The sequence below is a fragment of the Brachypodium distachyon genome, chromosome 1 (assembly GCF_000005505.3).
Source record: "Brachypodium distachyon strain Bd21 chromosome 1, Brachypodium_distachyon_v3.0, whole genome shotgun sequence".
Classification (NCBI taxonomy): Eukaryota; Viridiplantae; Streptophyta; class Magnoliopsida; order Poales; family Poaceae; genus Brachypodium; species Brachypodium distachyon.
The window spans coordinates 59,963,173-59,975,821 of NC_016131.3; the positions used below are offsets into that span (position 1 = coordinate 59,963,173).

At 44.6% G+C, this 12,649-nt stretch overlaps 2 protein-coding genes across 2 annotated transcripts; both read right to left on the reverse strand.

Annotated features, from left to right (window-relative positions):
- LOC100841156 (E3 ubiquitin-protein ligase EL5) lies at nt 1–1,978 on the reverse strand. Its single transcript, XM_003557708.4, has one exon. The coding sequence runs from the start codon at nt 1,069–1,071 to the stop codon at nt 316–318; it is 756 nt and encodes a 251-aa protein (XP_003557756.1). The 5' UTR covers nt 1,072–1,978; the 3' UTR covers nt 1–315.
- A 9,757-nt stretch (nt 1,979–11,735) lies between these two features.
- Nucleotides 11,736–12,649, reverse strand: LOC100827338 (E3 ubiquitin-protein ligase EL5-like). Its single transcript, XM_003561518.4, has one exon. It carries the CDS (start codon nt 12,563–12,565, stop codon nt 12,119–12,121), a length of 447 nt encoding a protein of 148 aa, XP_003561566.1. The 5' UTR covers nt 12,566–12,649; the 3' UTR covers nt 11,736–12,118.

The following is a 12,649-nucleotide window of genomic DNA, read 5'->3' on the forward strand; positions in this document are numbered from 1 at the left end:
TACTGAAACAACGACTCCCTCTATACTGACAGTAAAATATCATCAACAAAATTAAGGACCGCTACATAGATCCACCATGGATTTGCCAACATCAAATTGCCAGCATATACCCATAGATCATATAGTCGCCCATCATATAAATCCATAGATCATGTTCATAGACTATATATCGGGGCTGCTCATATCATACATAGGAGAGGAGGAGAAAGGGGAATATATACACTTGCTTCCTTTGATGCCTCGATGGCTCAACAAGGAGAGGTGCAGGGCAGGACACGAACAAGATCGGACGGAGCAACAAGCATGGGGCATCAATTAAGAACCTGGCTGTGGCTTCGTTGGCACATGGCAATGCGAGCAGCCCTCCCCGCCGTCGAGTCGTCCAATCTCCATGTCGCGGTCTGCCTGCGGCGGTGGTATCGGGGGCGTCACGGTCTGCCTGCGGCCGAGTAACCGCCGGAAGGCCGCTGCTCTCGCCGCCTCCACGACGGCCGCCACGCCGGCGATCGGTCCCTGAGCCGGCTGTGGCGGCGCCCGCGGATCCGTTGCGCCGCTGGTTGTGGCGGCGGCCTGGGACTGCGCGGAGGAGCCGAAGAAGAGCACGTTGGTGGGGAAGTTGGGCGACTCCGGATCTGCCTCCGGCTGCTGCACGACGACCACCACCTTCTCGTCGACGACCGCGCGGCGGCAGAGCGGGCAGGTGGAGTGCGACCGGAGCCACATGTCGACGCACAGCACGTGGAACGCGTGACCGCACAGCGGCAGGAGGCGCGCTGTCTCCCCGGGGGCGAGCTCCGCGATGCAGACGGCGCAGTCCGCGGGCGGATCCCCCTCCGCGACCTCCCTCTGCGGCAGCGCCGCGATGGCCGCCTCGTCCAGCCCCCTCCCGCGGCCGAAGACGAATATGGGCCGCCCTCGGCCCACGGCCTCCGGTCCGCCGCCGATGCTAGGCACGGCGCGGCGGTAGCGCTTGGAGCAGAAGTAGAAACAGGCGACGAAGATGGTGAAGACGGTGACCGCCACCGCCAGCATGGTCGCCGCCGCCGCCACGGACGTCCACGTCACCGACATGGATCCGGCCGAATCGCCTCCTCTCCCCAAAGAACCCTCTTCCCCTGCCCACGGCTTCTTCGCTAGTGTGAGCTGAAATTGGATTTGGAACGAACACAGGGGAGTGGGATGTACTTGGTGGTGGATATATGTGGAGCGGTGGAATTGGGGAAAGGGGAATAGGGGATGCCCTGGGTCTGGGTTGTTTTTAGGTCTTTCTTTAGGCTGGGAAAGAGTGTTGAGCTCAAGTTGCAGCCGGGTTTAGGACGGGAAAGTGAGCTAAGCTTAAACAAAACACCGCGGCGAGTGGGCCATATGGGGAAGAAAAACCACGGGGACCGCGTCAGACATGTTGGGATGAGGAGGGTTATGTTATGATGATGGTGAGCAGGGAGGATGTATAGGGTGGTCATGGTCTCAACAAATTGGTGTTCTATATGGAAACTCCAATTATTTGATTTGGTGACCAGAGTACGTGGTCAAAATACTCGTGAAATGCATATGCCTGGTCATGGCGTCAAACCTGTCTTCTATTTTTTAGGGTTTCGTTATTTCTCGGTTTTATTTCTCAATCGAATGACTCCAGCCTTGGATTTACAAATTTTGGCATTAACACCATTAGGATATTGGTAAAGAAAAATGAGCTAAATCGAAATCTGCTCCAGCGGGAAACAAGATTGGTTGAGCAGGTGACGCGAAAAGTGTTTGATGCAACGCGTGGATGGAATCCATTGCAGAGACGTATTGAAGAGTGAAGCTTCTCCTTGATTGATGAGAGTGTGATTCTTCCAGATAGAGGTTCAATGGCCAGTGGCAGATGTCTCCATGAAGAGAGAAGAAGATCGGCAGTTGTTTTTGCTTTCTTATATTCCTGTAGCTGTCTCTCAGATGTCTTCTGTACTATTGCAATTCTGTGTAGAACCCTGGTTTCTTTATATGAAATCGGTAAAAAAAAAGATATTTATCGAACATTTTCATGATTCCATTCACAGCCTTGGACTTGTATCTTCTTAGGTGCCATGCCACCTACCTTATTTTGGGATATGTGTCACAACAATTCTTGCGTATTCGAAAAATGGCACTGTCTTTCAGAAAATGCAAATGCATATTTGCATATTCTTAAAATAATACTACTGCAATGGGTCAAAAGATGACACTATAGCGACATTTTTCGAAAGATAAGAATTGGAGTGGTATTTTTCGAATTCTCAAAATACTAACGTTATTCCTAATTTGAAATCTCTACCCAATCTTGGCTCCGATTTCCCCAATCCCCTTGCTTGCTTATCGATCGTAACTACTCCGTATCATATAGTCCCTGTCAGTCAGGTCACAAGAAAATATTAGACAGACATTTAGATCACATAGTCAAGGTGCATGTTCGCAAATCACAACTTATAGCAGACAAAAAATTTAAAGGCTCACCCTCAAAACATCTGAGCTCTCTTGAGGTCCTCGGGATCAGAAGTCAGAACTGACTACGAATTTGCAAATAAGCATAATGCTATAATAATCTGTCAAAAACAACTCTGCGTATTCCAGATACCCATACAATTCAAGCAGTATTTTTGTATCCACGATCTTTGTTCCGTGATTTGGAAGACTTTTATAACTTCATAATTAAATATGCATTGATTGATGAAGAGGCCCAAGATCTTCCCCTTTTCGAAAAAAAGAGATAACCGTACAATGTGAGAAGTATTTTCAGGTTACAAATTAAAGAGCTCCAAATTAGTCTAATGAGTACAGCTCAACAATCTCAGAAAAGCTTTATCCTCTTCAAGTTTCTCATTCACGGTAAAAACATAAGTAAAGAGTAGCATTACTTTTACAGCAAAGCACCCCTTTATCGTATGTATACATAGTAACATTCTGAGGAAAATGGATCGGGTCCTGCTTTGCTTCCATTTCGGAAATGAGTGAAGCTTTGTACTGAAGCCCTCTGGACAGCTTTAGGCTCTCCTACCACACGGAAACTGGTAAGCAAAAGAATATATAACCAAGTACTGAGTAGCATCTAATTTGCACTCCCTTTCTTAGTTTTGATTGCATTGACGTCTCTCATTGTCTCAATGCTTCCACATGCAGCAAGGATGAGATCCAATTATTAAACCAAACACAGCTCTTAATTGGAAAACAACTCGACTATGTAGTTCCAAGCATATTCAGGAATTGACAGAGATAACATCAATATACAAGTTGTTTTCTACCTGAAAAAGTATACGGATATCTTCCACAAAATAGTAATTGGACCACGGCTTATTAATAATGCAGTAAGCAGTAGACAAGTACCATTCGCAGCTGTAAAAAATAAATAACATCAAACAACATGTGGTCTACAAACTATACAATCATACATGCATAAATAAAATATCAAGCACTAACACAATCACGCATACTTACCCAAGGAGAAGTTTAATCGGCACCGAATGTCTCCAAACGGACGAAGTAGATGCTATGATACGCCATCGTGATCCACTACTCACCGCACTCCTCCGTGACCACTGCCCCCACCGCAATCCTCTGTGGCACCCGTCACCCAGTGACTGTGCTTGCACAACTGTGCTTTGGTATATGCAAGTCTTCTCTTTCAAGAATTGTTTGCAATGATTTTTACCATATTGACTTTAGGTGGTAATGTCGAGCATTTACATTTTGGGATGACATTCTAATAAACTTGATTGTCTCATGAAGAGGAAGAAAGGAGGAAGGTGCAGTTGTGAGACCAATCAAAATGGAGTGTGCTGATAGAGAGATGCTAAAGAAAGCAGAACCAAGGGGTGGATCAAGATAAAGAGGGAGATATCTGCCAATATACCAAAGAAGAGATGGTGACTGGTACAATATTCTTTTGCATATACTACCTCCGTTCCATAATTCTTGTCGAAATATTACATGTATCTAGACGCTTTTTAGGAACAGATACATCCAATTTTGGGCAAATTTGAGACAAGAATTATGGAACGGAGGGAGTACTTTTTTCCATAGCAACGCACAGGTTACTTACTAACTATGGGTACCAGCTGCCTCTTTTATTTGCAGTTCATTCTGTACATCTCATCCATTATTTTCTATTCCTGAAAGTTTAGTGTTGAGGCAGGAAAGGTGAAATACTTCTTGGAATGCCAGCTTCTGAAGGTGTATCTGATGTTGAGTTGTTGACAAGAATAAATGTAATCGGTAAGGGTATCAATAAAGCCAGTGAGATGCGCATGAACTGTTAATTAAAAAATCTATCTGTTATTTCCATTTATATACTTGAGAGCAAATGACTGATTTGATGAACATTGTGAGAATTCATTCTTAGTCTCTTTTTTATTAAGACTAAACTTTTTCACTCTAACAATGATCTCATCTCTAGATGTCTGCTTCGTGCTTGCAAGAGCAAGGCAATAAATTTTTCTTCTCGCGTATATTTACCTGGCATAATTTGGAGCTTACATTTTACATGGTATTACAGTTTACTAAGGTATTGTGTATTTGTTTAGTCATTAAAAAATTTGTACTTTTGGTAACAGTTAATCCCAGCTTCTTCAATTTTTTATTTTTTACTGTGACAAATATGGAATTTATGGCTTGATAGCACACAAAAACATGACTTGTTGGAAAGTAAACATACCTTCTACTGAACCGTCGGTTCATGGTAGCGACTTTGTTCATCTCGTACAGATGACAATGACGAGAGGCACAAACTCGAGAAGGACCTTGGCATCGATGATGAGGTGGGGCAGTCGAGGAACAACGAGGTGGGGAAGACGAACTCAGCGCTTGCCTTGATGAATAAGAAGTTCAGGATGATCCACAGGCTATTGTCGCTGGCCAACGTCATGCCGTTCGGCAGAGTGACCATGCACTCCTTGTACCTCACCAGCAAGATCGACCTGCGACTGACCCTAACCCTAATAAGGTTATGACCTCTCTTCTAAGCCGGTGATTGGGAACTGTACTCTAGGTCTTCTTCTTTATTCGCAAAACTGTAGCCTAGGTTGTTTACAGCTAAACACAAGAGCTGTGTGGGAACTTTGCAAGTTTGCATCTGCTGTAATGTGGTTCAGGTTAGGATAACAATGTACAGAGAGCAGGGGTTATCTATCCCCCTGTTTTAAGGGCATTTTTGGAGTGCATGAATTTCTTAGAGATCAGTTTAATGAACTTGTGGAAGTTACACATTTTAACTGAGGTATAATACTAGAATTGCTCAAGAATGACATCTAGATATATGTCTACTATTTTTTCACTGGTTCAGGTCTTGTCACGAGAAATTACAAAAAAATTACTCTTACAGAAATTGTACACTTCGATTATGTGATTAAATTACACGTGCAACTACTAGTAACTAAAAAGTTGTCAAGTATTCACTCGATTTGCAAATAAATTTGGGGCTACTAAACAAATTAGGCCGACTATGACAAAGGGACATCTCTAGAACCTAATATACAGCATGAGGATTTAATCGGCAAATGATATTTCAACATACTTGGCTATTATTGTTGTCTCAGTTGTTGTGAATGTTGCCGAACAGGTTATAGCAGAAAGCACCGCCAAGTAAAGAACGACAAAAGGCTTGAACATAGAACTTAGAAGCCAAGCAAGTGTGTACCTTGATTACACCGACCCAAAGCTTGCCCAACAGACCATAGAGCTGAGACATCAATGCTCCTCCGTTGGTACCCCTGCCCCTGCAAAGGTTAAGATGTTGTTTAATTAATAAATGAAAAAAATAAATCCTTTGCGCAATGAATTGAGCAGTTGAGCTTCTCTATCTAGGTGTGCATGCTTACCAGCTGGTACTTATCTATTGGTAGCTTATTGCATAATAATAAACTTATTTGATTATCAAAACGCTAGACACCATATATAGCATCCAGTATCATCAAACCAGCTTTCATGCATCTTCAGTCGCCTGACTCCTCCCTGCAATCAGCACACACAAAGATCAGCATTCAAGTTCTTCAACTTCTGTTATGCATCAAACTTAACAACAGTTGAAAGAGATAATTGTTGAACAGTTGAACAATTCTTTTGAATGGTGCCATTAAGGCCTGTGAGAAGCATGTGAACTAGTTTCGTTTCTTGAAATGGAACAGGGTGTGAGTCTTTTCTCTAAAGGTAAGGTCTATTGCTCGTATATTTTATCGTACTACTGCTGTAGCACATTTTAAAATCTCAACAATATCAATACCAAATATAATGCTTATAATTGGGATAAAGGAAAAGGACATGATAACCTGACTGCAAATATTGTTTCAACCGGAAGTACTTTTATATAGAGGAAGCATGCAAATCAATATCCCGACAAAAATATATCAAAGGCACCATGAGTTAGGCAACTTAAAGCACACTTGATACTGAAAAAAAAACTGGTAGCCACAGTGAAGTATTGTTATTTCCTGAAGAAAGGCAACCACAAGAGTGATTCTAATTTTTCCTTGCAAAAAGATTCCACATAATAAGGCAAAGGACCAGCTATGATGGTTGATGAGATACACTCAGAATTTGTGGATTAAGCCTAGACTTCAAGTCTATGGAATTTACATATAGGCTCATATGGAGGTTAGTTGGGAAAAATAATTGCCTATATAGACAGCAAAATTGGGATACCTTCTTGAGTACCCCTAATATTCTCCATGTACGTTAAATATGGATCACAGTGAAAGTACTCCTAATATTAACAGTCTATCTTTGCTATCAATATCAACATTACAATCTTTAAGAGTCTTTTGTAGGAGTTGTTTTTACAGATTGTGATAATCTCACAGAGGATATTGTGGGAAATGGATATATGATAAGACATAAAGTGGAACTGTCAAAGATGGGTCCCCAACGACTTGGTATACAAATTGGGCAATAGAGGCATCAAACAGGCTATGCTTAAAGCATTGCGCAACATATTAGCAGATATGAGGGAAAAAATGTTTGAGATCTATCATTTAGCCAACAATATAAGACACACATCATCAATAAATACATTAATAAAAAGGGTTTCTACCTAATAAGAAAATCCTACAAGAATAATCAATATAAGACACACATCATCAATAAATAAATTCGCAAAAAGGGTTTCTACCTAATAAGAAAAACCTGCAAGAATAATAAGAGCACAATATTGTAACTTCAACCGAACTAAAGTTCATCCACTCATTAACAACTCCAAACACAGTAAGTTCAGACAACAGTCATCAAGGAAACGATGGTTCCTTCAGGCACTATTTATAGCAAAAGGATCAAAGTTAACATAGGCATACCTCATCTGTCAGATCAGGATGATGGTACCATCTGTGAAGCTTCTCATAGACAGACACTTCCCTAATCCAAGAAAAATTTATAACGAAGGGTTCATACTTAATTATGAAAGATAACTTCTATTTTTTTTACAGGGATGACAAGACAACTAATTGTAGGCAGAAACCCAAGAAGTCAATTTTTAATTATGAGAGCAACCCTGAACTGAGAAGCAGGATTAATTGGACATTTCAGTGAACATGTGAACATGTACATGACTGAACTGAAAATAGATGACCCATTCGGAGTGTGCAGAAACCATTTGGAACTCTCCGAATTCCGATACTTCTTAACTGAATCCGGTGTATCCCGGACAGAAATGAATCTTAAAGCACAGATCATATTCAGTGGCTGAGGAATCTACTTATCTCTAACTAAAAATCAGGCGACTTAGATATAGCAAAACTGAATAAAGTAATGAGAGCAAAGATGTACATAAGAAGAGCGCGACGGAATTTTAGTCCTGAACAAAAGTTGCGCAACAAAAACAGATGACCCACTCCACACGTTCGAATGCAACGACTCGTATCGGAAGTTCCCTTCGCTGACTGAACTCCCAAATAGTAAAAACAAACTAAGGCCCCGCGTCCGGAATTGTCACCGCGAAGTAAAATAGACAAATTAAGTACCCGAATCCCAGCTTCCAGCGCCCCAAATGCAGCATGCGTCAAGCAGATCGAACTCAAATGTATCGGAATGGGAAATTTGGGATCACTAAATTACTCGAATTAAAATGAGGACCCACGACGAACTCCTAAAATTTTATCAGCAAAGGAAACTCTGACGCACTCGAATTCTATGGGGAGAAAACCTCGATACGGACCTCATATCCAAAATTTTTATCACCCTAACACATAAAAAATTCCGACGGCCAACTGAACCGAACAGAAACAAATCCAAACTATTCAGTGCCAAAAAGCCCGAGAATCATGAAGCAACTCGAACTCAAACTGATCGGAATCAGGATCACAGACACCTATCGAATTCAGCGGAAAACAAAAACAATGCAGGCAAACAACACCTAAAACCGCCGCGCGAACTAGCATTCGAAGTTTCGAACTGATAGGGGAGGCCCACCTCGGTAACGACGGAGGCGGACACGACGGTGGAGGAGGAGGAGGAGGAGGTCGCGTCTTCGGGATCGGGGAGGTCGAGCAGCGGCGCGAGGTCCGGCGGCTGCATCGTTGCAGCAGCGGGGAAGGCGAAGCCGTCGTCATAGTCCAGGCGCTTGGCAGAGGCCTAGTGATCGATCAAGCAAGGGGATACTTTAGCGATGGAGGCGAGGTCGCGGGTGATGGACGACGAGCCGACGGAGCTGCGGTTGGTGGAGGCGGTGGGGCGGTGGTCTTGGAGCTGCAAGAGGAGAGGTCGACCTGGGGGATGGAGGTCCAACCGGTGGCGACGGGGGCTGGCCGGAGGGAAGAGGGGCGCGCGGTGTGGAGGACAGCTGGCAGCAGTGCAGCACCGCGCGCCAGCTTCACCAAAGCAGCATAATGGCCACACCACAAACATGTCTTTTTTTTTTTAACACCACAAACATGTCTTGGTCAAGAGTAAAGGAGAGTCCAACCGACCAATTGTTCCTTGCGGTGAATCAGAACTAATTTGGTACGGTGCTCGTATTTTCTGAATTTATTTTAGGTTTTAAACCGACGTTGTGTTTTTAGTGGGAGTGAGTGTATGTGACTGTGTGATTAATTGCGTCTATAGTATGTTTCCTAAAAAGATAAAATAAAACAGAGCAATGAAATTTTTTAGAGTAAATATCACAGAACACATGATTTCTGCCAAATTGTATCACAAAAGTAGGACGTTGCCATGAGACCCACTATCGGTCTCTGAATTTTTTTTTTGGCTTAGCTTTAGCTTTGTCCGGTTGGATCGGTTGCGGATGGGATACAAACAGACGGGCATGAGGAGCGGCTCGCAAAACCTTTTCGTTTAAAACTGGACTGACGAATACTAGCACACCGGCGTTTGTTTGGTGTTACGGAGTAGTCAAATCTGTTGAGATATTATAATTCTATTCCAAACACACAGCTAATTCAGTGGTTACGAGTCATTGTCAAATAAAAAAAAAGTCAGTGGTTACGAGTAACGCAATCGGACGGACAGTCGTTTACTGTTTCTGTTCCTAAATGTTAAACTTATTTAAGTTTGAATAAGTTTATATAAAAATATGTTAACTTCTAGAATATCAACTAAATGTAGTAGAAAATGTATACATGGATTTGATAACTAATTTAGAGTCACAGATGTGATAGAGTTTTCTATTAAATTGGTCAATGTTTAAAAGGTTTGACTTAGAGCAAAGATATGACTTTTTACATTTAGGAACGGATGAACTAATTTTTAATTCGTGGTTGTTACCCCATTTTAAAAAATGTGCCAAAATTGCATCCCGTATTTGTAAATGCGTGTCATCTTTTACCCCATTTAACCAATCTATAAAGTCTATAAAGTTGAAACCCACTAAGTGCAGTTGATTTTGTAAGCTGCACATGCAGCTTATCAGCATCAACATTCATCTAATTATCAATTTCCATCTGATTCCCGTTTTTTCGAATTTATTTCCATCTCATCCATTGGCCCATCAACGTCCAGCCCATTGACGTTGGAACGGCCCACCAAGCACACAGCCAGCCTTGCGTTGTCCATCCAGCCGTGAGTTTTCCTGATTCCTCGCGCAATCTCTCCCGTCTCCCGACGCGCTCGCTCAATCCCGTGTGTTTACCGGATTACATCCCGCACACTCTCGATCCCGCATGGCGGTCTGCTCCTGGTGACATGGGCCGTTTTTGTGGACCTTAAGCAATGAACCTTTTCTTCTTCAAGGCATTGTCGTTCAATACTGCCACCGGAACGGATGCTCTCCCGAACTGATGAAGGGAGCTGATGACCAGTCGTGCCCCCTTTAAAGACCTGCCTCCTCTTCCTCCCCAGAGCCCCATCCCCTAGGGTTCACCCATCGCCCTGCCCGCGCCGCCACCGTCATGTCGCAGCCCGGCATCGCTTTGCTACACCTATAGCAGGCGCCGACACGCTCGCCACCATCCCGCCGGGCATGATGAATCGATGACAATTGCTACTCATCGTTCTCTCCGCGCTTGTAGTCGAGATTTCCTAACTTACATGTTGTTCTGATTTCAGCTATCTCGCTGAGACTAGGTTATTTGCCGGTTATGACACCCGGTGCCAATTCCTTGCAGTTGTGCTTACCCGTTCTCGATTTCTTGCCCTTCTATCTACATCTTAAGGTATGTACCATGGTTATTTCTTCGTCGTGCTTGATTGCCGCATGTACTTCTGCTCCAATGGCCGACCTTCAGACCACTCATCAGAATTCTTTCTCTATCAGTTAGAGAACAAAGCCGCTTGCAGGCAGGTAGAATATAGATATGTCTCATACACCGACAAGGCCTAATCGCTGAAATACCTTTTTTTCCCCAGTGGAAAAACAGGACAAGACGGAAAAACGACTCGATTGAACGGTACATAGACCACCCGAACTGGTGGAAACCACATCAGACTGGTGCATTAGACTAAACTTAGCCCAACATGACTTTTCCATATTGCTTTCCGACTGCGAAAACATATACGTACCTGACCTAATTCACAACCCTGACCCATTTTCCAGCTCTGCAACTACATCTCTTGAAGCGTTCGAGCTCACACCAATGAGCGGGCAGGAGTTGAAATGGAGAGGACAGCAAAGGTCTTCCCTTACGTTGAAGCCAGCTCACCACTGTCGCCGCCGCTCATCACCTTTGCCACCGCCAAATTCGGAACTTGCGAGCAGTATGACACAGAGGAGTGGGGAATGAAATCGAGAGCTCATGGATAGGCTAGTTCTATTTTGTATGCATGCACAAACTAATTTCCAAAGCGCTCTTATTTCTGCTCCGTCCGGTGGCATCATGCGGCCCCGTGCCACTAGTCGTGGAACCATGTGGTCCCTAGAGTAACACCAAATGTCACTCTCATGACACATGTCTCCCTAGGGTCATGCGACATGCCGCTCTACATCATGCCACTTGTCATTAATTCTAGGATCAAGCAACTAGATGATGCGTGCATGCCACCACGTGCCCATCTAATGGCGTTGATTCTTTTCTAAGATGGCCGAAGTCTTAATATCCGTAAAGATTGGTTCTACCGCGGATGGAATGGGATGCCGGATCTTGGACCCATCATTGATAGCTGAGGACAGTCACGGATGGCCTTGACCTATGAGAGAGAGACAAGAATGCCTCTCGGTCTACATTGTTACACGAGATGCAAGATAGTATCCTTAATCCAATGTCACATATTAGGCTCAGTGGCAGTCTTCGGGGCTTTCATGTCGCTATCAGACTATCATGGACCGACACATTTGCGTAGGACAGTTTTAAGATCATGTTATATACGAAATATTAGGAGATGAGTAAAATTTACAGTATCTGTAATTGGGCGTGCAAGTATAAAAATTAGAAGCAGCAAATCCCTAATTCGGAACTAAAATAATTTTTACTCTTGGCATACACACATTTGTTTCCCCCGAAACGGAAGCCGATATACAGACTACACACATGATTCATACAGCTATGACGTGCATTTCGCCGACGGGCAACCTTCAGCACTGTGCAGCGATCGACTCGCGTACAAAATCCATCGAATCGATTTCGAATAATAATCCGCAAACAATGTGCACACACCAATGATAAACCGATGCACACCAGGCGTCTCTCTTCGATTCCTGGCTGGCCATGGCCTCCCGCTAATCGATCCCCAACTACGTACACGGAATTTAATCAAAGACGGTGGGTGGGCTACGCGTCCACACCACCCTCCCGTCGCCGAAGCCGCACGCAATCCTCGCCGGCCGCGACCAGGCGGCTGCCTGCGGCGCGACAGCCACCACGGCGGCTTCCGTGGACTCACCTTCCGCCTCCGGCACCGGCACGGGGCAGCGGCAGAGCGGGCACTCGGGGCGCAGCGGCAACCACCTGCCGATGCACTCCTCGTGGAACCCGTGCCCGCACCCCGCCAGCATCCGCACCTCAGAGTCACAGCTTCCTCCCGTCGTCCCGGCCACCAGCTCCGACAGGCACACCGCGCACTCTTGCGATGGCCACACCGCCGCCACGGCTCCTTCGGGCCTCACGTCGTCGTCGTCGTCGCGCGACGATCTCAAGACAAGAACCGCTGCTGCGGCTGCCGCACCGGCCACCACCGCTCCGGCAATGGCGATCATGAGTCCTTCGGTGTTTATGTCGGTCACGGGTGCTTTGTCGATGATGTGCGCGTGTGAGGGTATATAGGCGGCGAAGCGGTCGAC

Bases quoted from the DNA above. Each gene is read 5' to 3' on its own strand.
- LOC100841156 (XM_003557708.4), bottom strand. From the start codon at position 1,071: ATGTCGGTGACGTGGACGTCCGTGGCGGCGGCGGCGACCATGCTGGCG.
- LOC100827338 (XM_003561518.4), bottom strand. From the start codon at position 12,565: ATGATCGCCATTGCCGGAGCGGTGGTGGCCGGTGCGGCAGCCGCAGCA.